Source organism: Mustelus asterias, chromosome 19 (assembly GCF_964213995.1).
Source record: "Mustelus asterias chromosome 19, sMusAst1.hap1.1, whole genome shotgun sequence".
Classification (NCBI taxonomy): domain Eukaryota; kingdom Metazoa; phylum Chordata; class Chondrichthyes; order Carcharhiniformes; family Triakidae; genus Mustelus; species Mustelus asterias.
The window spans coordinates 59,737,757-59,765,276 of record NC_135819.1 but is presented as its reverse complement, the minus strand read 5'-3'; the positions used below and the strand labels follow the sequence as shown (position 1 = coordinate 59,765,276).

The 27,520-nt window shown below is 42.4% G+C and overlaps 1 protein-coding gene across 3 annotated transcripts in view; it reads left to right on the top strand.

Moving 5' to 3' along the window:
- reln (reelin) overlaps positions 1-27,520 on the top strand; it is a 343,770-nt gene that overhangs the window by 288,464 nt on the left and 27,786 nt on the right. For all 3 annotated transcript variants that reach the window (XM_078235653.1, XM_078235652.1, XM_078235651.1), the window contains exons 47-55: positions 1,353-1,521; positions 4,684-4,824; positions 9,861-10,038; positions 12,253-12,446; positions 13,945-14,198; positions 19,740-19,903; positions 22,277-22,491; positions 24,910-25,087; positions 27,219-27,394. In XM_078235653.1, the coding sequence (XP_078091779.1) occupies positions 1,353-1,521; positions 4,684-4,824; positions 9,861-10,038; positions 12,253-12,446; positions 13,945-14,198; positions 19,740-19,903; positions 22,277-22,491; positions 24,910-25,087; positions 27,219-27,394 (1,669 nt within the window). The remainder of the gene's footprint in view (positions 1-1,352; positions 1,522-4,683; positions 4,825-9,860; positions 10,039-12,252; positions 12,447-13,944; positions 14,199-19,739; positions 19,904-22,276; positions 22,492-24,909; positions 25,088-27,218; positions 27,395-27,520) is intronic.

The following is a 27,520-nucleotide window of genomic DNA, read 5'->3' as shown; positions in this document are numbered from 1 at the left end:
TGCAAGCGCCACGCCTTACTGGGAGGGGGAATCAGCCTTTTAATCTTCTCAGAAAAAGTTCAGCAGAACTATTCCCCAATCTCCAAAGCTAATCAAGGAAAGCTCTCGAGTATTCATCCATTCCCAACCCAATTCCCAACTAGAAAACAAGGGAGCAGATTAGTCAGTCAAATTGGTAGTTTTACTTTACACATTGCCATCAGCTCCTGAAAATCCTTTGTGAATATTAAATTGTAATTATAGTCTAGGTTCATTGCCAAGTCCTTCAGCAAAACAAAATCCTTTGACAGAAGTTCCACAGCTAATTAGGGGTGGCACGGTAGCACAGTGGTTAGTACTGCTGCCTCACAGCGCCAGCTACCTGAGTTCAATTCCCGGTTTGGGTCACTGTCTGTGTGGAGTTTGCATGTTCTCCCCGCGTCTGCGTGGGTTTCCCCTGGGTGCTCCGCTTTCCTCCCACAGTCCAAAGATGTATGGGTTAGGTGGATTGGCCATGTTAAATTGACCCTTTGTGTCAGGGGACTAGCTAGAGTAAATGTTTGGGATTATGGGGATTGGGCCTGGGTGGGATTGTGATGCAGTCTTGATGGACCGAATGGCCTCCTTCTGCACTGTAGGATTCTATGATAATTTCAAACTCCATCCCATCGGTGATTGAGTTACATCATGCTGAGAGTAACATGGGCACTGGAAGGTAAATGCAGCAGCTCCATTTAGAAACATAGAAACCCTACAGTGCAGAAGGAGGCCATTCGGCCCATCGAGTCTGCACCGACCACAACCCCACCCAGGCCCTACCCCCACATATTTACCCGCTAACTACACATCTCAGGGACAATTTTTAACCTGGCCAATCAACCTAACCCGCACATCTTTGGACTGTGGGAGGAAACCGGAGTACCCGGAGGAAACCCACGCAGACACGAGGAGAATGTGCAAACTCCACACAGACAGTGACCCAAGCCGGGAATCGAACCCAGGACCCTGGAGCTGTGAAGCAGCAATGCTAACCACTGTGCTACCGTGCCGCCCTCCTTACAAGTTTAACTATTTAATTTTGGCTGTGGTGGGGAAATTGGTCAGGTGGGTGCCATTTTTGTTCAGGCACTCTTTCAGCTGAAAGGATTAGCAACAAAATGGTGATGTCTACAAGATTGGTGTCTATCTTCAAGTGGAGGCTCGGGAAGGACAATGGCCGGTTAGAAGCTCAATGGATCAGCACCTGTGTATACACACCTGAACTAGTGAGCTACAGCCTGAGCATTGGGACAGTCAGCTGGTTTAGATAGGACAGAAGGTTCAGGACTAAGGCACATTGGACATGAATATTTGAATCTGTTCTGTTCATTCAGCTGTGGAACTTCAGTACTCGGTGGACCTCGGGCTAACCTGGCAACCTGTACTGACGGACTGTCTGCCAACCAACGTGGAATGTAACAAATACCATCTACAGCGGATTCTGGTGTCAGACACTTTCAACAAGTGGACCAGACTCACACTGCCATTGCCATCTTACACCAGGTAACCTCAACACGGTTTACAAAGCTTCCAAACGATTTTGCATTAAAAAAAGAAACAAATAATTCTAATTTACATGTCTGCTGTTTGTCAGGCAAGTGGGCAGGTGAGATGGAATCAAAGGAGAAATGATTACATTCTGGACTTGAAACATGTTTCAATTTTAAAAAACAATCAAAATGTCACTTTTTAATAAAAACTAACGGTTTAAATATTTCAACAAATACAAAATCAGCCAAGGTTCCCTGTCAAAACCATCCAGTGACCTCTGATCTACAAATCCCACAGGGAGAGTCATCCCAGTCCCCCACTGCAGCTTCCCTGGGCAAGATTCCCTCGAGAAACAAGGATACAGCCATCTCCCTCGTTTCTGTAAATGAGCTGTGTTCTGTATATCAGGACACAATCAAGCTGGGTTATAATCACCCACAGGGATCAAATCCTGGATCAAGCCCACAATCACTGTTTAGACGCGCACATGAATAAATTTGATCCAAGCAAGATATCAGAGAGATGCAAGTGTCCACAATGATCACAAGTTGGTGAAGTACCTTCACCTCTCTACTCTCCCTCCCCCTTTAGCCATTGTGGATCTCTTATTGACAGAAGCATCTGAAAATGTGCAGGAAACAGTGTCACCTGGTGACTGACATGAGTACTACAAAGCACTGACTTTCTGTTTTTCATACTTGATTCACTGACCAGAGGCCAGTTTATCCGACCTTGCCTGCAGCTGGGATTCTCCCGTCCCGCTGCTGTAAACAGATGTTTGTCTGAGCGCCAGATTCTCTGTCCTTGCTGGCAGCAGCAGAGCATGGAGAATTCTGGACCAGATGTTTCATTTTTTTACCATTTTCAAACAAAGTTTAAGCTCGAAACAAAATTCACAGGTTAAAACAGTTGTGCGCCTAGTGTAATATGCTCTTAGTTCAGTTTTGCTGAATATCTGCTCCTTTAATTCTAGACCAATCTAGATTCATTGCAGATGAATAACATTCTCCTGATTGACAGGAGCAGAGCAGATTGGTGGTTAAAATGGAGGAGCTCCATTCCCCCAATGTTATTACCTCTTGGATTTTAATCCCACTTGCTTCAGCAGCGGTTGAGGTTCCTGTCAGACACCAGTGGAATCTCATTTTTAAATATAAATCGATCCCCACGATGATCATGGTTCCACCAGGTGAACCTATCAGGAAGTCAGCAACACCCATTTTGGTAAGTTGAGAGAAACATTGCCTCGTGGGGCCCACAGGAGCACTCCTGCTCCAGAGAGAAACTTCCATCTCTGATAGCCTGGTATCCTCCCCTCCTCTGCCAGACCTCGGACTCACATTGCCTTGAAACATTGCCATCTGCTCCCACCAGCAGCTAAAATCAAAGCCTACTGTACTAAATATAGATAATAGAATATCCAGTGCATCTGCATCTTTCCCACGTTTACAGCGTTTGATATCATTTGAAAACAGTTTAAAGTTGCTTTTTCTAAACCACTAATTTTAGTACAATATGATTCAAATTTGCTTTGCCTATTTTTACAAATTTCAGCAAACTGGCCAATCTGCTTGGTTCCAGTATTTTGGTCATATTTACTGATAAAGGCATTAATTCACAGCTGGTTATTTCGTGGATGTAGCTTACACTGGAATAGATATCTCTTCATAAGTGTTTGCACCCACTTGAGGATTCCATCGCTACGTTCTCTAATAATTAACCATTCACCCCTCTCCCCACTGTGAGCCTTCCTAGGGCAATGGTAAGCTTTCTGGTTCTAATTCTGTTACTATGAAGGGAATTTTGGCAGCTACAAAGTGTAGAATGGCAAGTTAGTGACTCAGAATAGCAGCATAAAGCAAAAAAGATAGTCATAATAGAATGATAGTCGTAATAGATCATTCCTCCACTCTAATGTGCTGGGAAACTGAGGCAGGCCGAGAGAATAACTTGGCTTTCAGCTTTGCCATGCAGATTGTCTGCCTGTTTTCAATTCCTGCCAGTAGAGTGGAAGGTAGTGTCACGACCATGTGAAAGGCATTTCCTCAAAGTGGTCCAAACTCAGAATTTGCATGAAGCCCCCTTCTAACTTGAGTGGTTCCGTTTAAAAATAAGCAGCAGCAAAGCTTGTGTCTTAAACTAAATAAAGGTTATTTTATTACAAAACATTGCTGTAAGTCATTTAAGTAAAAGTAACAAAGTTGCTAATTAAATGCAAATAAGGATAAAAGATACTTATAAAGGTGAAACTCAGTTCGGCCTTTAAGATACCATTACAGGTCCATAGTTGCAACTGAAGGATTACTTGTCTAGATTGAAGGAGTGAAGTTGAAGAGATTTGTTCAGCAGCTGCAATGGCTTCTGTAAAAAAAATAGTTAGAGGTTGCCTTTGTAGGTGGACTCCGCAGGTTTTTGGGAGAGAGAAAGAAAAGGTTTCTTGTTCCTCGCTAGTTTTGAAGTTACTGCACTTGCAAATTACTTGGACTCTTCCATCAGAACAGCAGTTGATTTCTGAATATCTCCCTCTTTACCTTCCCCCCCTTGGCCAAGAACCCTCTCAGATGATGTCTCTCTGAGTTCTTCCTGAGGTTCTACATAAAATGGCTGCTCTCAGCCAGATTTTATACAGTTCAAAATGGCTGCTATCCCAAACTGTCGAAACATGCTTCTATATTAGGTTAGCCCATGTCTGGGACATGGTCCCATCCACTGTCTTTTGGCCAAGGTAATTCATCTTTAAAATGTCTTGGCCATTAACTTGAATGGCTCCCATTCTTCCAGGTTTGGTGAAATAGAAAAGAGCTATTCACACCTCCAGGGAAGCTGTTGTCAATGAGTTTCTTTTACGCTTGTGAAAATGCATGTTGAATTTCAAATGTCTTCACATGTCTGGGTATGTCTATTTGCAATCCACCTGGAACCTTCTAGAAACTTGACAAGCATCGTAGTTATAAAAGGTCAGATGAATTTTGGCAACTGTTTTTTAAGACTCCTTTGTCCACTTGAAAGAAAAATTAGCTTTTACGAAATCTGTAATATCATAACTATATGTTTGTGACAGATAATATCCATTATTCAGTATTATAAACAGCATCAACTGAGAAGTTTTATTGTGTCGTTACTGAATGATGATGATATTTGTATTTGACTCTGTAATCAATGTATATCCCAAAGGTCGCAGGCTACCCGTTTCCGATGGTATCAGCCAGCACCCTTTGAGAAGCAGCAGACATGGGCCATAGACAATCTTTACATTGGGGACAGCTGTGTGGACATGTGCACTGGTCACGGAAGATGCTCACGTGGTTCCTGCATGTGAGTAAAAGACTTTGTTGTTTTTCTAATTGATCTGAAACATTAATCTGGAGTAGCTTTTGTATTACTATGGTGTAGTACTAATATCACTGGCTCCTCATATACATGTCCGATGTAATTTGCAGCTTCCTCAAAGTAAACCTGCATTCACTAAAGTCATTAGCAGGGAAAAGTCAATAAAGTTAAGTGTAGGAATCCTCTAACTGTGACAAGATCTGGGGTGAGTCCTGATCACATCAGAATCATCCTCTAGGAGTTGTAACCTGGGAGTCTGGTTGCCGGGTAACCTTATGGTAAGTAAATCTCACTGGCCAAAATAATTGCATCCAAAGATCCTTCAGGAAATCAGGGAGAATCTGGCAAGAATTCTACATAAACCATCCAAAAGGTGGAGATTGGAGGAAAGTTGATGATACTCCTTTTTATGAAAAAGGAAGCAAAAGTGGCCCAGGAAGCTACAGACCAGTTACATCCATAAAGTTGTGGAAATCTTTAAGTCAATGAGCCTCTGAGTAGAAACAGAATTGTATAAGAAAACCAATATTGGTTCACGAAGGGAAGGCCTTTTTAATCTAACTTTTTGTTTTTCTTTGGGGGAATGTAAGTAAGGAACCCGCCCCTTCCCCCCTTTTCCAGCCAGTAACCTGAGGAGTGAGCCCTGACGGGTTGTAAATCTAGCTCCCTCCTCTGCCCACCATGGAAAATTGAGGTTGGGAGGAAGAGGCCCTTATGTGGGCATTAACTGACCTCAATCAAGGGCCGCACTTGGCCCAAGAGTGGGTGAGCCAGCCTATGCCTCCCCTACCGCACCTAAAATTGTGATAAGCCCAGGTGCGGGCAGGGGGGCACTGAGAAAGGCACTCATGGCATTGCACCCACTTGCCAGTCTGTCCTGGGGGGTGGGGGTGGGTGTAAAATTCTGCCCATCCTTTCTGTACCGTTCTGGTCATCACAATAAAGAAAGGCGGTTGCAGCTATTATGGATAAAGAAGAGAGCAACCCACTCGGTTTGAGGAAATCGAGCATTTGGTTTATGAGGAGTGACTTTGTAAATTAGGCATGTTCTCATTGATAAGATGTGAAATGATTTTGTTGTTAAGATTCCAGAGGAACTTGATAATGTTGACCATGACAAACTGTTTCACCATGTCCCAAACATTAGACCATTAGACCAACCATTATTCTGTAAATTGAGTTTGTGTCTTTATATGCCCTGTTTGTGAACAGAACTCCCACTTACCTGACGAAGGAGCAGCACTCCGAAAGCTAGTGGATTTTGCTACCAAATTAACCTGTTGGACTTTAACCTGGTGTTGTGAGACTTCTTACCAAACATTAGAACCAGGGAACAAATACAATTTTGTTTTATTAGTGTCACAAGTAGGCTTACGTTAACACTGCAATGAAGTTACTGTGAAAATCCCCTAGTCGCCACACTCCGGCGCCTGTTCGGGTACACTGAGGGAGAATTTAGCATGGTCAATGCACTTAACCTGCACATCTTTCGGACTGTGGGAGGAAGCCAGAGCACCCGGAGGAAACCCACACAGACACGGGGAGACTCCGCACAGACAGTGACCCAAGCTGGGAATCGAACCCGGATCCCTGGCACTGTGAGGCAGCAGTGCTAACCACTGTGTCACCGTCTGCACCTGAAGTGGAAAAATTCAAAACTAATGTGCAGAAAAATTACTTTAATTAACCTGTAAAACAATCCCTCAGGACACTGTGCTAGCAGTTGGTACTGATCCTTACAAATCACATTAATTTCTCTCAGAAATTAATAATTTGGCACATAGTATGAGTAATCTGAGACATGGTGGCTGGAATCTTATCACCGTTCACGCCGGTGGGATTTTCCCATCCCATTGCAGTGAATGGGGATTTGGCTGGCCTCCAAATTCTCCGACCTTACTGCAGCGGGAGTGTGGGGTGAACAGCCAGTAAGATTGTGCCCAAGGAGTATAGTAAGTGTAGCATGTTTGCGAGGAATGGGTAATTTGATTTGATTTGATTTATTATTGTCACATGTATTAATATACAGTGAAAAGTATTGTTTCTTGCACGCTATACAAAGTAGATAGAGAAGGAGAGGGGGCAGAATGTAGTGTCACAGTCATAGCTAGGGTGTAGAGGTACTTGTGGTTCAAAAATACTCCCCATCACTGAAGTCTTCCTCAAATCACAAGTTTGAGAGCAATTGATTTAGATTGATTGCTATGATTAGTTAGCAACGCCAATAATGTATCATGTGACTACCTGGATTGTAGATGAACTAGATCGATTTTGGACTTTTGCTGTCAAGCTGTTTCTATGTTCATTTTGCTGTGAGACCCAAGCAGCATTGGAACATTATAAAAGTGGCATTGGAACATTATAAAAGCATTTCACCAGGTTTGGAGAAGGGGAAATGGGTTTGTGGATCGGGCCATCTGAAAACTAGTGATGAGAAGAATGTGCTGTATGTTCTGTAGTTCTGTGTAAAGTATCCGGCTGTCACTGGCAGAGAAGAGGCAAGAGCAATTTTTAATTCTTTCATATTTTCAGTAGGTGATGCTGGAGTTTTGTTAGTAAGTTTTGTATCTTTGATTTTCGTGTTTTTTTTAAATTTTATGAAGCCATACTGATTTCCCTGAACTGGCTGGATGTCAGTGTGCCAAGCTTCTCCCCTTAGCAAGGCTGAAAAGCCTTGTCATCAATACCAGATAGAGTGCTAGAACAATGGCCAGCAATTTCCATGGAGTTATTCTGGTATAGGGTTGCCTACCCTCAGGGCTTGTCCTAGTGTTAACGGGAATTAAAGACTAATCTCCAGGACACTGCTGTAAATCAGGCAAAAATTCAAGAGGGCATTATAGTAAACTGTGTTGTTTTTAGCTTTCCTTAAACACATATATGAATTCGTTATAAAAAGATGGGGAATAAAGGCTGATTGACTAAAAACGTTCAAGCTTTAGCTGATTGGGAAATGAAAAGTTTAACTGTTTTTCAACTGGCATGGGAAGAATGCAAGTGTCTGGCGACCAATAGCAAATAGCGGGAGTGTGAAGGTGGGAGTGGCTGGAGGAGGCTGTGATGAAAAATCCTAGTGTTGCAATTGGCAACACTAGCCCCATTCAGCTGTTGTAACTTCGCTTCTCAGCCTTTTGGCTAAGATCAAGTTTAGTTTTGCTGCCTGCACTTAGTTGAAGTCATGAGGTTATACTGAGGCTTCATTTGAATCAATTTTTTAAAGCAGCATCTAGGCCTTTTGGCTAAGATGCAAATGAGATCAAGCCTTGGAGGAGGTGCAATGCCTACTCCAATCAGCTTGGATCATGTAGATCAAGCCCAAGTCAGGAAGTGGTGAGCCTGTCCATTCAGCTTGGATCTGGAATGTCTCATTTGCTGAGACTTTGAATTGGACTTTGATTGAATTGGATATAAACAAAAAAACTTCACCAACCCAGTTGTAGTGGGATTTCCACCATCGTTTTCAACATGCAGGATTTCAATTTTCTGAAGTAAAGTCATATTGACTCAAAACTTTAACTCTATTTTTCTCTCCACAGATATTGCAAGATCTGCTGAGTATTTCCAGCGCTTTCTGTTTTTATTTCATTTTGCCAACATTGGCAGAATTAAGTCTGAAGATTCGTCAGTTCTGAATCATTTTTGAGTGCTCTTGGTGTCAGCTAGATTTGATTTTCATAGAATTTCATAGAAACCCTACAGTACAGAAAGAGGCCATTCGGCCCATCGAGTCTGCACCGACCACAATCCCACCCAGGCCCTACCCCAATATCCCTACATATTTTACCTGCTAATCCTTCTAATCTACGCATCCCAGGACACTAAGGGGCAATTTTTTTTTTTTAGCATGGCCAATCAACCTAACCCGCACATCTTTGGACTGATTTTGGACTGATTTTGATTTGATTTATTATTGTCACATGTATTAGTATACAGCGAAAAGTATTGTTTCTTGCGCGCTATACAGACAAAGCATACTGTACATAGAGAAGGAAACGAGAGTGCAGAATGAGTGCAGAAGAAGCTGTTCTTGAGTCAGTTGGTATGTAACCTCAGACTTTTGTATCTTTTTCCCAACGGAAGAAGGTGGGAGAGAGAATGTCCGGGGTGTGTGGGGTCCTTAGTTATGCTGGCTGCTTTGCCGAGGCAGCGGGAAGTGTAGACAGAGTCAATGGATGGGAGGCTGGTTTGCGTGATGGATTGGGCTGCATTCATGACCTTTTGTAGTTTCTTGCATCCTTGGGCAGAGCAGGAGCCATACCAAGCTGTGATACAACCAGAAAGAATGCTTTCTATGGTGCATTTGTAAAAGTTGGTGAGAGTCGTAGCTGACATGCCAAATTTTCTTCGTCTTCTGAGAAAGTAGAGGTATTGGTGGGCTTTCTTAACTATAGTGTTGGCATGGGGGGAGCCAGGACAGGTTGTTGTTGATCTGGACACCTAAAAACTTGAAGCTCTCGACCATTTCTGCTTCGTCCCCGGCCAGACTGTAATGAAATTCTGTGTTGAAATTATATTTTGGGGAAACTAGGGTGGGGTGCTATTGTTGTGCTCTCACACTGTCCTTAACCTCATTGCACCACTAAATTCAGGTCCACTCACATTTATTTCTTCATGTTTCTACAGTTGAGAAATTTAGATAATGTAGAACTGTGCACAAACCACCAAGCATAGGGGTGAAGACAAGATAAACCAAAGAAGGGCATTTTGTTGGTGCCAAAATTAATTATCACTTGTTACCAAAGCTTAGAAAAAGTGACTTAGTGATATCAGTAACCCAACAGCATATGCCCAATAGCTTTCACCAACTCTCACTGCTCCAGAATTTACTAACAGTGGGAGGCTTGAATTTTGAATGGCATTTTACTGGATACAAGAATATGCTAGTTGGTTTTTCATGCCCATGCTCAGAGTTTAAAAGATAGCTTTTCTTTGGAGAATTGTTACTTTTCTTCACGTCTGTAATTCTTCCTGCCTCTGTCTTTACAATTTTGCTATATTTAATGGCTTTCTCTTGACCTCAGCTGTGATGAGCATTGGAATGGGGTTTACTGCGATGAACCAGAGACAAGTTTACCTCGACAGCTAAAAGACAACTTCAACCGTTCCCCCTCCAGCAACAATTGGCTGATGGTAAATGGTGGCAAACTCAGCACTGTCTGCGGAGTTGTGGCCTCTGGAATGGCTCTTCACTTCAGTGGAGTAAGTATACTGTTTCCATCAAGCTACTGACTTTCGGTATGTTTGCATTTTATGTAGGTATCTACATACACCTACATGTTATGTAGGTAGTCCAAAGCTGTGCAGGTTAGGTGGATTGGTTACTGTAAATTGCCCTAAGATGTGTAAATTAGGTGGATTAGCCATGGGAACTGTGTGGGATTACAGGGATAGGGCAGGAGAGAGGGCTTGGTTAAAATACTCTATCAGTGTTGGTGTGGACTCAATGGACCGAGTGGCCTCCCTCTGCACAGGGATTCTATGAAAAGTGAAGTAAAAAATTTGCTTCAATTTTGCTGGCAGAAAAATAGCTGGCATTACTGGAGTCCCAATCCTGTGACATTATATACCTTCAACTTTAACCTTATATCCTCTGGATGCTCTTTCACCAACATTACACCACTCTGCTTGGTGCTAAATTACCTGATGTCAGCATTAGAATTTACTTTAGTCCCTCTGGGATAGAAAATGGCAAAGAAGCAGGTGAAGTTCCAATTCTTCTTCATTATCCAGTGATGCTTTCTTGAAAAAGGGCACCTTTAAACATTGGGTCAAGTTCAAATCATTCTCGACTTAAAATCCCTCTTGACTATGCAGGGCGTCAGAATCCTGCCAGTCAGGGAATGAATTGATTTTCTAGTTCACTTCTGTTGCTTACACACAAACTTCACAGCACATCACCAATTCAGTGTAAAAAAATCGATTGTTGAGGTTTTCCTCATCACCCTCTCCCCCACCCCGCTCCCCCTCCACTGAACGCCACCAATAAACAGAATTGATTTACCTTCAAGCCTTTACTCACAACTCTGTAATTTAAGAGTCAATATTTTGCCAGTGTGGCATTCAACACTTACTAACTCTAGTGTTGTGCTCTTCAGGGTGTTTTATGAAACAGCCTGAGGTGAATGAGATGTAAAGAGGTGACAATGTAGACCTTTCTAAAGGTCTGCCTTTGTGGCAGGATCATTTGAATAAAATATTAATATCAGAATAATCCCGCACTGCACAGAGAGAGGAAGGAACTAGAGCCAAGTATTTTCCTGGATTGGTTGAGGCCTGTATTGAATTTCCTGATGTTTGGCTTTCCTTTGTCACTTTGCATTTTAATAGCTGAACTAACCTTGTCTGTGTAGCAATGAAATAAAATAAGAAACATAGAAACCAGGATCAGTAGTAGGCTTTTCAGCCCTTCGATCATCAAATTCAATATCCTGATCCCCCCCATATCCCTTTAGACCCAAGAGCTATATCTAATTTCTTCTTGAAATCACACAATGCTTTGGCCTAAATGAACAGTTAACCAGAATTAAAATGAACCGAAATGTTGGGGATCAGTGGGAAATTTATATTCTTACCCTGGACTGGATGCATTTTGGAATTCAGCCCATGTAAATGAGGAAATTGCCCTGTTCTAATTCTCTCTGACCTGCGCAGTGCAAGTTATTGTTAGCACCTTGCAATGTGCACATGTACTTTGCACGTCTTGCAACGCACTAGTTAAAGAATGATCCCTTCACAATAAAACACGGCTGATGGGCTTTTCTTTGTAATTTAGTTTTTGTTGTCTTTATGCCATACCTTTTGGAATTGTACCAACACCTATTTGACAGTGCCTCAGCAATGGCCATCACACAACTCTCTCATTTTATTGACAAAGATGGGAAGGCAGAGTTCAATACTTGACAATTCAAAGTCTGGTGCAGAATGGTCAGTGTATCAGCTTCTCACTCAGGCCAGTTTCCTGAGGTGACCGTTAGTTTGTTTACAGAATTGGAAATATTTTTTAGAAAGACAAACACAAGTTGAAATAAAGTTCAGCACTTTGATCAGAATCCAGTTGCAATGTCAAATGCTTCAAATGAACTCCATTGAAGGAGCAGTTTTCTCAAACGCAACAATGATACACTACCAAAGTCTGGTTACCCTATTGACTTTTCAAACAGAAAAGTCGGCACTATGCTCCTGGTTAATAAATATTCCAGAATGGAGAACCTAAAGATCAAAAATGACCCTAAATTCTCAACGGATGAGAGTGCTTTCAAGTTGATCCTTGTTTGCAGGCTTTCCTATCAAATAACACAATCACTTTGCTTTCTATTAAGTTTTGAACGTGTGTGATGCGGAGACAAAGCAGCATCCAAAAATCCTCGAACAGAAGCAAAATCTGCTTCTGACTAAATTATTGCTTTGTCTTAGGGTTGCAGTCGTCAGTTGGTGACAGTGGATTTGGACCTCGTGGATGCTGAATTTATCCAGTTCTACTTCATGTATGGCTGCCTTGTTCCTCCTAGCAACCGTAATCAGGGAGTCTTCCTGGATTATTCTGTTAACGGAGGCATCACATGGAACATCTTGATGGAAATCTTCTTTGATCAGTACAATAAGCCTTCGTAAGTGACTCAAGGGCTCGAATGCCAGATATAACTTCCTTAATGGCTAAGGATTTGCTGGATGTTTGTTATGTAATGACTAAGGCAGAGGCTGCATGTACAATTTTAAATACTGTGCTACACAAGCAGTGTAAATGCAACCAGAATTTGGAAATAGGGCCTCATCTGGCAGGTTAGTGAAACTCCCTGGAGGAGATGTTGGTTTGAGCCTTTATAGCTGATTAATGCTCCAAGTTTAGCATTGAGGAGAGAGTAATGGAGATGAAATTAGCCTCTGTTCATGTTTAAAGGTCTTTTGCTTGTTACTCTTTTCATAATATTAAGGTGCCGAGAATAGAAATTTGACTTAAAAAGTTAAAGTTTATTTATTAGTTACAAGTAGGGCTCACACTAACACTGCAATGAAGTTACTGTGAAATTCCCCTAGTCGCCACAGCCCGGTGCCTGTTCGGGCCAATGCACCCTAACCAGCACGTCGTTTGGAATGTGGGAGCAAACCAGAGCACCTGGAGGAAACCCACACAGACCCTGGGAGAACGTGCAAACTCCACACAGACAGTAACCCAAGCCGGGATGTGAACCCGGGTCCCTGGGCCTTTGTCCTAAGAATGATCTGGAATTTTTTTGTTATTATTCTCCTGAACTCGTAAAAGAAACACCAACTTTCTTAGAAATTTCTAAATGCAAAACAAGTATCAATGTTGTTGGCTGAAATTTCACCGCCTCACCCGCCCCAGAATCAGGGCGGGCGAGGCTTGCAGAGTGGCATTCTCCGTTGGCCTCGAGCGGAATCTTACGAGCCCCGGGCAGGCAAGGCGGTAAAATTCCAGCAGTTGAGTCTGTTTCATTTTAAGTAATTCAAAGGGTATGGTCCCCAAGCTGAGTAATTTAGAGTTTCACTTGGGGTCCACTACAACCTGCTCTGAAAGGCCCAATTCAATATTGAAAGTAACAGGCACCAAGCACGAACGTTTGCAATGCAGTTTTTGCAAGGTGCCATCGTCAACTGGTATGCACACTTGGAGTATTTTTTTTAAATGATCTGGGTAAATTCAAATACTTGTCCCACGCTTTGGTTATATTTTTCTCTGAATGCTCAGAGCTTTTCCACTGTCTCAATTAAATCAATTGTTAGGGTGTATTGGAACAAAACTGCTTTAATTAACCTTCCAGAGCTTCTTCCTTAGCTCCCTGGAAGAGGGGTAAGTGGTCTTTGCATCACTGCTCCTAATCTGCCCTTTTGATATCAAGAGTTGTTGGTCAGGAGAATCTCAGGTAATAGTGATTTTGGGGAAATTGTTTGGTGTGAAAAGGGGGAATTAACTCCTTAGCAGCAGGTTTGGACTGAATAATGATCCATTTGGCTGATGGTGACTGACATTTAACCAAATTTGTCCGTGACTGCTGGTTCAATTATTCTAACTTAAGAATGCCTACAGTATCACTTTGAAAAATGTCAGGACCAACTATTTCTAATCTACTTGTGGTTTGTTTGTAGCTTCGTGAGTATTCTTCTACCACCCGAGGCCAAAGTCGTTGGCACTCGTTTCCGTTGGTGGCAACCTACCCATAATGGACATGAGCAGAGCGACTGGGCTATCGACAACGTATTGATATCTGGGACAGCCGGCGAGAGAACCTTCATGCTGGATACGTTCAGCAGTACTCCTGTCCCACCACATGACCGGAGTCCTGCTGATAGTGGACCTGTTGGCAGGATCATCTTCGACCTATTTGAAGAAAGACCCACAGGTAAATGATATTCCAGTCACCAATAGTCAATAAGATGCTGAAAATGGCAGTCTGCTCTTCAAGAATAATGTTTAATTAGAAAGCTTCACATATGACTGCCTGAAGGTCGGAATATTCTGCTTCGGGACAGCAGACCGGTTCATGGTCCTAAATCAGTGTGATTATATTCAACTAGAACCAAAAGTACCGATATTAAACTGACTTTAAAGACCAATTATTTTCAGATTTAAGGTTGCCTGTCTTTAGTGACTTCTTATAGCAATCATAATTTTAAATGTTAAAACTACAATGAGACTGCAAACTAACGGCTACCATTATTACATGTTACACCCTCAAACTCCATAACACAAACTTGGTCAAGCAGTGATTTATATAGCGTAAATCTAGAAAGCAGCCTTTTTTCCAATGCTGAGAACCAATTATACATGTTTCCTGTTATAGTCTCAAGATAAAGATTCAGGCTAATTACAGCGCTGTGAACCAGATACAATCTCCTAATTACAATCCTGGGACCCAGATATCAGCTTCTAATTACGGTCCTGTGATCCAGATGTGTCAGGTTTGGTGTTAGCATTCACTCAGAGTTGGAGTTGCCGTGGCAACATGCACTTTTACCCGCATGTTTTGTAGTCTGGAACTGTGGGTACTGATGACAGAGGCTCTAACTTTCTTTCCATCACATGGCTGACCCATGTCTCTCCCACTCTTACTGCCTGACATTGGCGTGTGTTGGAAGGATTTGCAAGTTGATACCCAACCAATTTGGCTGCATTATCAACGCACTTTCTTTGGCCTTCAGGATCTTCCCACCTGGAGCTTCTGGCTCAGAGGCAGGGACACTATCCCACTGCAGCACAAGACCTCCAATGTAACCCAGATACAGGCTTTCAGAGACAGTCCTGTGACCCAGACACAAGATGCTAAAAGCAGCCTGTGACCCAGACACAAGACCCTAATGGCAGTCCTGTGACCCACACACATACAGATATATGAATTAGGAGCAGGAGTAGGCCACTCAGCTCTTCGAGCCTGCTCCACCATTCAATGAAAACATGGCACATCTGATTTCAACCTCAACTCCAATTTCCCACCTACCCCCAATAACCTTTCATCCCTTTGCTTATAAAGAATATTTTCTACCTCTGCCTTTAAGATATTCAATGACTCCGCATCCACCACCTTTTGAGGAAGAGAGTTCCAAAGACTCTCAACACTCTGAGAGAAAAACAAATTCCCTCATCTCTATCCTAACTGGACAACTGCTTATTTTATAAAAGTTCTAGATTCTCCCACAAGAGGAAACATCCTCTCCATATCGACCGTTAACACCCCTCAGGACCTTATACATTTCAATCAAGTCACTTCTTACTCATATAAACGCCAGCAGATACAAGCCTAGCCTATCCAACCTTTCCTCATGAGACAACCTACCCATTCTAGATATTAGTTTACACCTTGTCTGAACTGCTTCCAACACATTTACATCCTTCATTAAATACTGTACACATTGGTCCAGATGTGGTCTCACCAGTGACCTGTATAACTGAAGCATAACCTCCCTACTTTTGTACTTAGTTCACCTCATAATAATTTGTAACATTAGAACATAGAACATAGAACATTACAGCACAGAACAGGCCCTTCGGCCCACGATGTTGTGCCGACCTTCATCTGAAACCAAGATCAAGCTATCCCACTCCCTACCATCCTGGTGTGCTCCATGTGCCTATCCAATAACCGCTTAAATGTTCCTAAAGTGTCTGACTCCACTATCACTGCAGGCAGTCCATTCCACACCCCAACCACTCTCTGCGTGAAGAACCTACCTCTGATATCCTTCCTATATCTCCCACCATGAACCCTATAGTTATGCCCCCTTGTAATAGCTCCATCCACCCGAGGAAATAGTCTTTGAACGTTCACTCGATCTATCCCCTTCATCATTTTATAAACCTCTATTAAGTCTCCCCTCAATCTCCTCCGCTCCAGAGAGAACAGCCCCAGCTCCCTCAACCTTTCCTCATAAGACCGACACTCCAAACCAGGCAGCATCCTGGTAAATCTCCTCTGCACTCTTTCCAGCGCTTCCACATCCTTCTTATAGTGAGGTGACCAGAACTGCACGCAATATTCCAAATGTGGTCTCACCAAGGTCCTGTACAGTTGCAGCCTAACCCTACGGCTCTTAAACTCCAACCCCCTGTTAATAAAAGCTAACACACTATAGGCCTTCTTCACAGCTCTATCCACTTGAGTGGCAACCTTTAGAGATCTGTGGATATGGACCCCAAGATCTCTCTGTTCCTCCACAGTCTTCAGAACCCTACCTTTGACCCTGTAATCCACATTTAAATTAGTCCTACCAAAATGAATCACCTCACATTTATCAGGGTTAAATTCCATTTGCCATTTTTCAGCCCAGCTTTGCATCCTATCTATGTCTCTTTGCAGCCTACAACAGCCCTCCACCTCATCCACTACTCCACCAATCTTGGTGTCATCAGCAAATTTACTGATCCACCCTTCAGCCCCCTCCTCTAAGTCATTAATAAAAATCACAAAGAGCAGAGGACCAAGCACCGATCCCTGCGGCACTCCGCTAGCAACCTGCCTCCAGTCCGAAAATTTTCCATCCACCACCACCCTCTGTCTTCGATCAGATAGCCAGTTACCTATCCAATCGGCCAACTTTCCCTCTATCCCACACCTCCTTACTTTCATCATAAGCCGACCATGGGGGACCTTATCAAACGCCTTACTAAAATCCATGTATATGACATCAACCGCCCTACCTTCATCAACACACCTAGTTACCTCCTCAAAAAATTCTATCAAATTTGTGAGGCACGATTTGCCCTTCACAAATCCGTGCTGACTATCCCGGATTAATCCGCATCTTTCTAAATGGTCGTAAATCCCATCCCTAAGGACCTTTTCCATCAATTTACCAACCACCGAAGTCAGACTAACCGGTCTATAATTACCAGGGTCATTTCTATTCCCTTTCTTAAACAGAGGAACAACATTCGCCACTCTCCAGTCCTCTGGCACCATCCCCGTGGACAGCGAGGACCCAAAGATCAAAGCCAAAGGCTCTGCAATCTCATCCCTCGCCTCCCAAAGAATCCTAGGATACATTTCATCAGGCCCAGGGGACTTATCGACCTTCAGTTTATTCAAAACTGCCAATACATCCTCCCTCCGAACATCTATTTCCTCCAGCCTATTAGCCTGTAACACCTTCTCTTCCTGAAAAACATGGCCCCTCTCCTTGGTGAACACTGAAGAAAAGTATTCATTCAACACTGAAGAAAAGTATTCATTCAACACTGAAGAAAAGTATTCATTCTATTAGCTTTCCTAATTACTTGTGTACCTGCACACTAACCTTTTAGGATTCATTCACTGGACCTCTGTGCATCCCACAGCTCTGCAACCTCTCACAATTTACATAGTATACTATACGTTATTTGTATCCTCTATTGTGAAAATATCTGTTCAATTCATCTGCCATCTCCTTATTTTCCATTATTAATTCCCTGGACTCACTTTCTATTGGACACTCACTCACTTTGTTAACTCTTTTTAAAAAATAACTATAGAACCTCTTACTGCCTGTCTTTATATTTCTAGCTAACTTTCTCTCATACTCTTACTTTCCGTCCCTATCAATCTTTTGGCCATTCTTTATATTTTTTCTGTTCTGTCCAATCTTCTGACCTGCCACCCATCTTTGCGCAACTATATGCTTTTTCTTTAAGTTTGATACTCTCTTTAACTTTTTTAGTTAACCGCAGATGATGGGTCCTCACCTTGGAATTTTCCTTTCTCGTTGAAAAGTATCTATTCTGTGTATTCCGAACTATTCTCTTAAATGTCTGCCACTGCATCTCTATTGACCTGTCCCTTAACCTAATTTGCCAGTTCACTTTAGCTAACTCTGCTTTCATACCCTCACAATTGCCTTTATTTAAGTTTAAAATACTAGTCTTAGAATGACACTTCTCTCCCTCGAACTGAACGTAAAATTCAATCATGTTATGATCGCTGCTGCCTAGGGGCGCCTCCACTAAGAGGTCATTAATTAATGTCATTGCTCAATATTACAATAATATAGCCTGCTCTCTGGTTGGCATCAGAACATTCACAAGATTCCAGTTACAACCCTGTGACCCAGACACAAGCTTTCAGTTATAGTCTTTAACCCAGGCATGAACTCTGAATTATAGCCCTGTGACCCAGACACAAACTTCAAGTGATGGCTGGCTTGTGACCCTGGCACAAGTCTCCAGTTGCAGGCCTACCCCAGTTTTACAAAATTCTTCTCACAGTTCTATTACTGACACAAGCTTTTAATTACAGTCATGAGACCAATATTGATAGCATCTTGATTACAGTCAAATATTTAGTGACCTCAGCTGCTATACAATGTTTTGTCTTTCCTATCACATTACAAAGATACATCAGATCCAACCAAACTAAGATGCTATATAATATAATTAACATTCTTTCATTAGTAGGTAAGAAGAGACTTATCATTGTTAAAGTGGGCAAAAATTTGGCAGATGGAACAAATGTAGGAAAATGTGAAATTATCCATTTTGAGAGGAAGACTAAAGGAGCTGAGTATTATTTAAATGGAGAAAGAGCAGAAAGCTGCAGCACAGAGAGATTTGAGAGTCCTTGTGCATAAATCACAAACATCTAACATGCAAGTTCAGCAGTTAACAGGCACAGCCAATGGTATTTTGGCCTTTTATTTCAAAGGGAATGGAGTATAAAAATAAGGAAATTTTGCTACAACTATATAAGGCCCCAGTTAGACCACAGCTGGAATACTATGAATGGTTTTGGTCCCCTTATCTAAGGTAAGATAGATTGTCGTTAGAGGCAGTCCAGAGAAGGTTCACTAGGTTGATCCTGGTTATGAAGGGATTTCCTTTTGAGGAGTGATTGCGAGGCCGGGCCAGAATTCATTGGAATTTAGAAGAATAAGACACTCAGGGGGCTTGACAGGTAGATGCTGAGAGGTTGTTTCTCCTTGTGGGCGAGCGCAGGACCAGAAGACATAATCTCAGAGTAAGGGGGTCACCCACTTAAGACAGAGATGAGGAGGAATTTCTTCGCTCAGACGGTAGAGAATCTGTTGAATTCTTTACCACAAAGAGCTGTAGAGGCTGGCTCGTTAAGTATGTTCAAGATTTTTAATCAGTAAGGGAATCAAAGGTTAAGGGTGGGATAAGGGGGGGAAAGTGGAGTTGAGGATTATTACATCAGATCAGTCATAATCTCATTGAATGGTGGCGCAGACGCAATAGGCCGAATGGCCTACTTCTGCTGCTACGTCTTATGGTCTTATTGTAAGAATCCATAGGTGCATGGTACACAGAAGCTATCCAATTGTTATCTGAGTTGTGACAACAACTCAATTTATTACTGGGAGGTTATCAGGATGGATTCCTGTGTAAAATGTTTGGTGTATGCTGCTAGTGATATTTCACTAAAATGTGCATTTGTTTTGGAAACTGAATATACTTGCAGCTTATAAACTAAACAAGTACTGGATGTTTCATGATGAGTGCTCTGTGGAAAGATTCTGCGACTCCCCTGATGGGGTGATGCTCTGTGGTACTCACGATGGTCGAGAGGTTGATGCAACAACACATGACCTAACACCCAGTGAGGACTGGATTGTGCAGTTCAAGGTAAAGCCTTTCGTTCCATCCTCAGTGTGTTGTATTCAATGCATGCATGTTAAATGGTAAAACTTCTAAAAGGAATAGAAGAGCAAAAGACTTAGTGTTCAGATACCCAATTAAGTTTGGCTGATTTGTAAAGCTGTGTTCCTCAACTAATGTAATCTGGTCTGATACTTCAACACAGTGCTAAGGGACAGGTGAATTGTCCACATTTTGGGATGTTTGTGTTCCTCTAGTTTGCGGGGTATTCTGGAATACAAGAATGTAACAAAATGAATTATTCAATGCCTGACAGCAAATAGGTTAGCATTTTAGCTGAGCCCTTCGTTGGTTGATAGCCTCATGACCACTGTTAACTTACGTTTCTTATTAAGAAGTTGACAATTTTCAGCATCTAAGTTTCTATTTCTGATTCTCTGTTCAAGGCTAGCTGAAGCTGTTTCAGTATAGAGCTGGAATTGTTAACAGGCTGGGATTCCTGACATACACACCAATTAATATTGATATTTAGTTATCACATTGGTATTTCATATCTTGTTTTTTACGGTTGAAAACAGTGTTACTGGGTTTAAAAGGGACAAACGCTTTGTCATTTTGTTTTTCAACTTTATTTTCAAAAGATTAATGCTTCCTTTGCTGAAATAGTGGCCTTTGTCATTTTCAAACTAAATTTCTCCTTTGGAAATGGCTGAACTTCATATACATTAAAAAAAAAGGCTGATGTCATTACAAAGAACCAACCTCATTCGGTGTGAAATAGCAATAGTTCTGGGGTTTAGAGAAATTCAGATATAAGATCAAAACAGTCACAATAAAGGATTAGAAGTAAAATCTTACACAGTTTCTTTTCATTTGTTTAAGTGTTTTGAAAAATTTAAAGTATACATTAGCACAAGAGAGCAGGTCAGTAACAGTCTCATTACAGAACAGTTTAGAACAACCTAAACAGGAAACTTGAACCCAAAAGAAACTTCTCAGTAACTGTAGAGCATTTCAAAGGGCAAACTCCATGCAAACATTACCAGCCAAAAATCATTCTACAGTTTTAAAAAATTTTTGTTTCCTAAGATAGGAGATGGAAGGAAAAGCTTGCCCCTCGGTAAAACCTTACCATATCCTTAGGACATCCCAAACTGTTTTAATCAATTTTTCAAATGAAGTCACCTTTGTTGTCTAGGTAACACGGCAGCGATCACTTCTTCACAGTAACTTCATTTCAGCGTACTTGTAACACTAATAAAAATAAATAAACTTGCACGTAGTAAATAAGATGAATGTTTGATGATCCTGTTTGTGATGGTGTTTGTCGAAAGAGAAATGTTGGCCAATACTCTAGGGAAACTCTTCTTTGGCATATTTTATACTGAGTGAATTGCTGGGGCTGGACACTCAGTTTAACATCTCAGCTGAAAGATGATCCCACTGACACTGCTGCACTCCCTTTGTACTGCACTGGAGTGTCGGCAAAGATTGCATCTGGGTCCCTGGTGTGAGGCTTGAACACAATCTTCTGACTCAAATGCAATAACTTAGCAAAGTTGACAGTCATGAACCAGGGTTTCTCATCAATGACAGCAATGAGGCTAAAAGTATGAGAAACTAAAGTTTCCTTGATGTTGTTGGCCCTATGCTTCATTTTTATGTACACATGTTTCAGAATACTGGGGTAGACGTTGCAAAGCACTAACCTGGGCAGAGGAAATAAACCCCTCACTGGAACAGGGATTCCTGAGACCCCAGCAAAATTGGGCCTCAGGCTTCTCTGAAATTAGATGGTCAAGCACCTGTTCATCACCAAGAAGCTCCCCGGTGAACTGAACATGAATTCTGGACACTGTGATACTGGCAGCAGCCATGAGAGAGACACTGAGTGAGGCGGGAGATACTGAGTGGGGTGGGAGGTATGGAATGGGGTGGGAGGCAATGGTGAAGGAACCAAGCAGGCACTAGAAAAGGCCCCAGGTGCTGCTATATACACACTCCATGTCAACCCACATCATAGCATGTTATGGTTCTGTAATTATACCTGAGCAAGTGTGGCAAAGCAGATCTCCTGCTAAACGCATGGCCAGCGTGAGCGCCTCAGACCTGAAAGGAGTATTCCACGCTTATATCAGGGCAGATGCTGTGGAAGGAGAGTTTGCCTGAGGAGCCCTGAGGCTTTTCTTTTTGCAGGGGGTGGGGGTGCAATGGTAATTTAAATTATCAACTCACATTGTCACTGCAGACTCAAGTTAATCAATGTCCAGCAATGCTCTGGCTCTTTTCCAAGAGAGCCAGTCCTTCACTTTGCAATCTAATTGAAATGTCATTTTGATTATGGTAAACGTTGTAATAAGTGGAAGTTCCTTGCTAATGGAATTTATTCCATTTTTCCAGATATCAGTGGGCTGTAAAACCACCGAAAAGATCATTCAGAATCAGGTTCATGTTCAGTATTCCACAGACTTTGGGGTTAACTGGCATTACCTGGTGCCACAGTGTCTACCAGCTGACCCTCAGTGCTCTGGTGATATCTCTCAGCCATCTGTATTCTTCCCTGCCAAGGAGTGGAAAAGAGTCATTTATCCATTGCCAGAAAATCTACTGGGCAAGTAAGTAAAGAGCTTGTGTAGTGAAGTGACCTCACTCAGTTGCTTCTCAATTGCGTCAAAACGTTTTGACCTTGCAAAAATTTGGTGGAAATCTGGACTTGTCAAAGATGTATTTCTTCCCTTTTGTGTACCATTACTGTTAACTACCGTCTTCCTAAATGGGTCCACTTGTCTTTATTCAATATTCAAATTCTAACCTGATTGCTCCCTGCTCCCTCTCAATTAAACTTTGATGATTGAACACTGCCCACACCCCTAACCACTGCCCCCAATTGCAAGTCCCATCTTGACCTGCTCACCAATAACCAATCCCCCACCAAAGCTGAAGTTCCAAGTTCACTGGAGAGAAGGGAAAATTTCTGCTAAACTCAGATGCCAACCTGCACCCTGTGATCACAGGAGCCTGTGTCTCCTACCCATCCCATGAGAAATTAGGAATTAAAATCCTTGTCTGCAGAGAGTAATGCAGATCTCCACACTTCCCCATTATAACAAGACAAACTGACTACATGAAAGGGAGCATAGCTTCCCAACCCCTTTCCCAAGTAAAATCTGAACCATGGCAGAAATACAACTCCCCCCCCCCCCCCACCCCAACCACGTCTTGTCCTCTACCTTTTGTCATCTAATTTATCCAATCCTCTTCTTCCTTCTCTAACCACTACTCCCCATTCCACCCTCACATCCCCCTTCCCTCCCTCTCACTCTTTCTCTCTTTCTCTTGCTTCCTCCTTCCCCCATCTGGGTCTGATTATCTTCCATTTTAAAAAACTAACCTTTGACCTTGCTGGTCCTAATTCATAAAATCTCTACAGTACAAAAGGAGGCCATTCGGCCCATTGAGTCTGCACCAACGCTCTGACAGAGCAATTAACCCAGGCCCTATCCCCTTAACCCCATGTATTTACCCCGCTAATCCCCCTAATCTACACGTCTTGGAACACTAAGGGGCAATTTAGCATGGCCAATCCAGCTAACCCGCACATCTTTTGACTGTGGGAGGAAAATGGAACACCCGGAGGAAATCCACATAGACATGGAGAGAGCATGCAAACTCCAAACAGACAGTGATCCAAGGCCGGAATCGAACCCAGGTCCCTAACGTTGTGAGGCAGCAGTGCTAACCACTGTGCCCTTGGTGATCTTAGCTCCCTTTGCAAAATGCAATGGCAAAACAGTTTACATGCATAAAGTGTGCCTTTCATTCTACATTTAATCGAACACCAATATGTGGCTGGAGGAGGCTAAACTGCATTGTTTGAAACCAAACTTCACAAATGTAAATGAAAAATATAAAAGTGGAAGTTTAATCTGAACAAACTTTGAATTGATTCTTCAGTCATCATGAAGGACATTAAATATCTGCAGTACCCTTTCTGCTCCCACTTGAATCTAACCGGTAGTAGATAGATGGATCTGATGGTAAGCAGCTTTATGTAGACTTTTGAAGTCAGTGTTTGGTTCCTTTAAGGTTAACAGCACTGGCCTGAGGAGCTGCCTGAAATTGTCCACTGTATGTACGATGCTTTTAATCATTTTTCAGCCAAGTGAACGAGTGAATCATTCGTCTGTGGCAGTAAAACGGACTCCATATTACTCTAAGCAATGAAATTATGTCACTTCCATCTGAACCAATAATAAATGGGCCCTGAAAGCAGCAGAGGAGAGTCTGCTGTACGTTTTTAATTTCCCGAACTGCTGGGTAATTTCTGCAGCTGAGAAAGAATGCAGACAGAAAAACACACAATCGAGTTAATATAAAAGCAGATTACTGCGGATGCTGGATTCTGAAACAAAAACAGAAAATACTGGAAAATCTCAGCAGATCTGACAGCTTCTGTGGAGAGAGAACAGAGCTAACATTTTGAGTCCAGAAGGCCCTCCGTCACAATCAATTTGACTGGAAAAGCAAAAATGCTTTTATTAATATATTTGTATCCTGTCTTTGATCAGTTGTGTTCTCATTGGCATTTTCACACAATTATCATTCTGGATAATTGTGTGGGCGGCACGGTGGCACAGTGGTTAGCACTGCTGCTTCACAGCTCCAGGGTCCCGGGTTTGATTCCCGGCTCGGGTCACTGTCTGTGTGGAGTTTGCACATTCTCCTCGTGTCTGCGTGGGTTTCCTCCGGGTGCTCCGGTTTCCTCCCACAGTCCAAAGATGTGTGCGTTAGGTTGATTGGCCAGGTTAAAAAAAAAAATTGCCCCTTAGAGTCCTGAGATGCGTAGGTTAGAGAGATTAGCGGGTAAATATGTGGGGGTAGGGCCAGGGTGGGATTGTGGTCGGTGCAGACTCGATGGGCCGAATGGCCCCCTTCTGCACTGTAGGGTTTCTATGATTCTATGATTCTGGAGTGTGGAGACTCTTGTGCAGATTCCGAGTGAATTAAAACTAACTCATGCTATTTTATTCCAGTCCTGTGAGATTCCGGTTCTATCAGAAGTATTCAGATATCCAGTGGGCGATTGATAATTTCTACGTGGGACCTGCTTGCCCAGACAATTGTGGAGGACATGGAGACTGCCTGAACAAACAGTGCTTCTGTGACCCCGGCTTTACTGGGTCAAATTGCTACTTGAGTCGGCCGCTGAAGGTATTATTGGATTACGCGAGATTTCCTAAGATCTCAAATGGGCGGAATATTTAGGGTGGAAAATTCGCAGGCATTGCATTTTTTAGGGGTCATGAGTAATGGAGTGGAGCTAGTTAACATGATCATTCACAGCCCAACTAAACATGATTTTCCATTTTTATTAATGAACGCCATTCGCTATGTGTGGTTCTTATTATTCGGATTCACAATAAATTTAACAAACAAAACTCCCTGGCTGTTAGCAAAAGAATGTATGGGACAATTGTTTTTTCAATGAACAATGCTTATTTCTGTTTTGCACTTGTCCAAATAATTATGTCCCTTCCTCGATGTTAATCCTTGACCACAATGTGATGAAATATTTGGCCATTATCTGCTAAAACGTATTTTGACATAACTTGCCTAATTAATTCATTGATAAAACCATTGGTTGATATTGTATTAAGCTGTACAAAGAACAATCACATCACAGGAACAGACACTTTGGCCCACCGAGCTTGCGGCGATATGTGGTTTCTATCCCTCTGTTTGCCTCCCATTCATGTGTCTAACAAGATATTCCTTAAACGTTGCTAACGTGCCTGCTTCAACCACCTCCACTGGCAGTGCATCGCAGGCATTCTGTGCATTGCACACACTCTGTGTGAAAAAGTTTCCTCCCATGTCTCCCTTAAACATACCCCCTCTCACCTTAAATCTGTGCCCTCTCCTAATTGACCTTTCAACCCTTTCAAAGCCTCTGACTATCCACCCTATCTGTGCCTCACATAATTTTGTAGACTTCTATCAGGCCAGAAGATTATATTTCTTGTCTCTGCTGAGTAGCTGATCTCAATCATGGCAGCGTTTGGAGTGAGCGCCAGTGGCCCCTGGGCTAACCTCCCCACTCCTGGTCACTGACCAGTAACCTCTGTGGAAAGATGTAGGACACTGGCTGAAAACAAGATAGAGCTTGTAGACACAAAATGCTGCCGGGGCTGTCAAAGCTCACATCGGAAAAACGTTAAGACACTGGAGTGCTGCCAATCTGCATGGAGCTCTACCCAGCAAATCTCTAGAGGGGCAAAGAGTACAAACCATGATATCTGTTGTGACAGCTTAATGTGCTGGGAGTTTGTGATTATTATGCATCAATTACTGCTAAACAATCAGTTGGTTGCTTAGAATTTGCTATTTACTTTTACCTAAAATACATTTAGTGGTAGTTTTGTTCTAAGGTTTTAGTGAACCAATATCAAATTCATCATGAAATGCTGAACTCAATAAATTATTGGATTGTCACATTTGAGGAACAGAAGTCAAAGCTGTAATTAGAAGAGGGACAGTATGATGGCAGAACATGGAGCTCCAGTATGTTGCAATCTGAGTAGCTAAACAGGCATTTGTGTCTTTAAGTCCTCCACAATAGGCTACCAATCTCACACATCTGATTGTGGGGAGATGGCAAGCAGAGGCAGGGCACTTCCAAAGAGGAGGGAAGTTAACACGAAACGCTGTCACCTTATTCCCAGCAGCCAGTCATAGAGCAGCATCGGCTGAGGACCGAGAAAAATTCTCTTAGTTCCCAGTGCCACACAGCCCATGCAAATCAGAGAAAGGGAAAATGGAAGGGAAATAAAACCAGCTTAAACTTTTTTTTTCCACTTAGTTGGGTACTTGCCTGAGTTGGAAATGGGAAAATTGCGCTGCCTATTTAAACCCATGAAACTACAAAAGGTCGTGAATGTAGCCCAATCCACCACACAAACCAGCCTCCCATCCATTGACTCTGTCTACACTTCCTGCTGCCTCGGCAAAGCAGCCAGCATAACTAAGGACCCCACGCACCCCGGACATGCTCTCTTCCACCTTCTTCCGTCGGGAAAAAGATACAAAAATCTGAGGTCACGTACCAACCGACTCAAGAACAGCTTCCCTGCTGCCGTCGGACTTTTGAACGGACCGACCTCGCATTAAGTTGATCTTTCTCTACACCCTAGCTATGACTGTAACACTGCATTCTGCACTCTCTCCTTTCCTTCTCTATGAATAGTATGCTCTGTCCGTATAGCGCGCAAGAAACAATACTTTTCACTGTATGTGACAATAATAAATCAAATCATTTGGTGATTGTTTGTCTAATGCATTACAGACCTCATTGAAGGAGCGTTTTGAGACTGATGCCTTGAAATCAGACTTCTGGATTTCTCTGGAAGGTGGAAAAGCTTGCACAGATTGTGGTGTGCTGGTGGAAGATTTGCCCCTCTATTTCAGTGGAGCAGGCATGAGGCAGGCAATAACTGCAGACCTCGATCTCCGGGGTACAAAGTAAGTCAAACTCTATTTCATTTGGTCAAGTCAGAAAGGTAATTCTTTACTTCAGTCAGACAGTCATTGATTTTCACCTTTGGGATCACAAAACTGGCCCTAATTTAATATTAACTGGCACTTAAC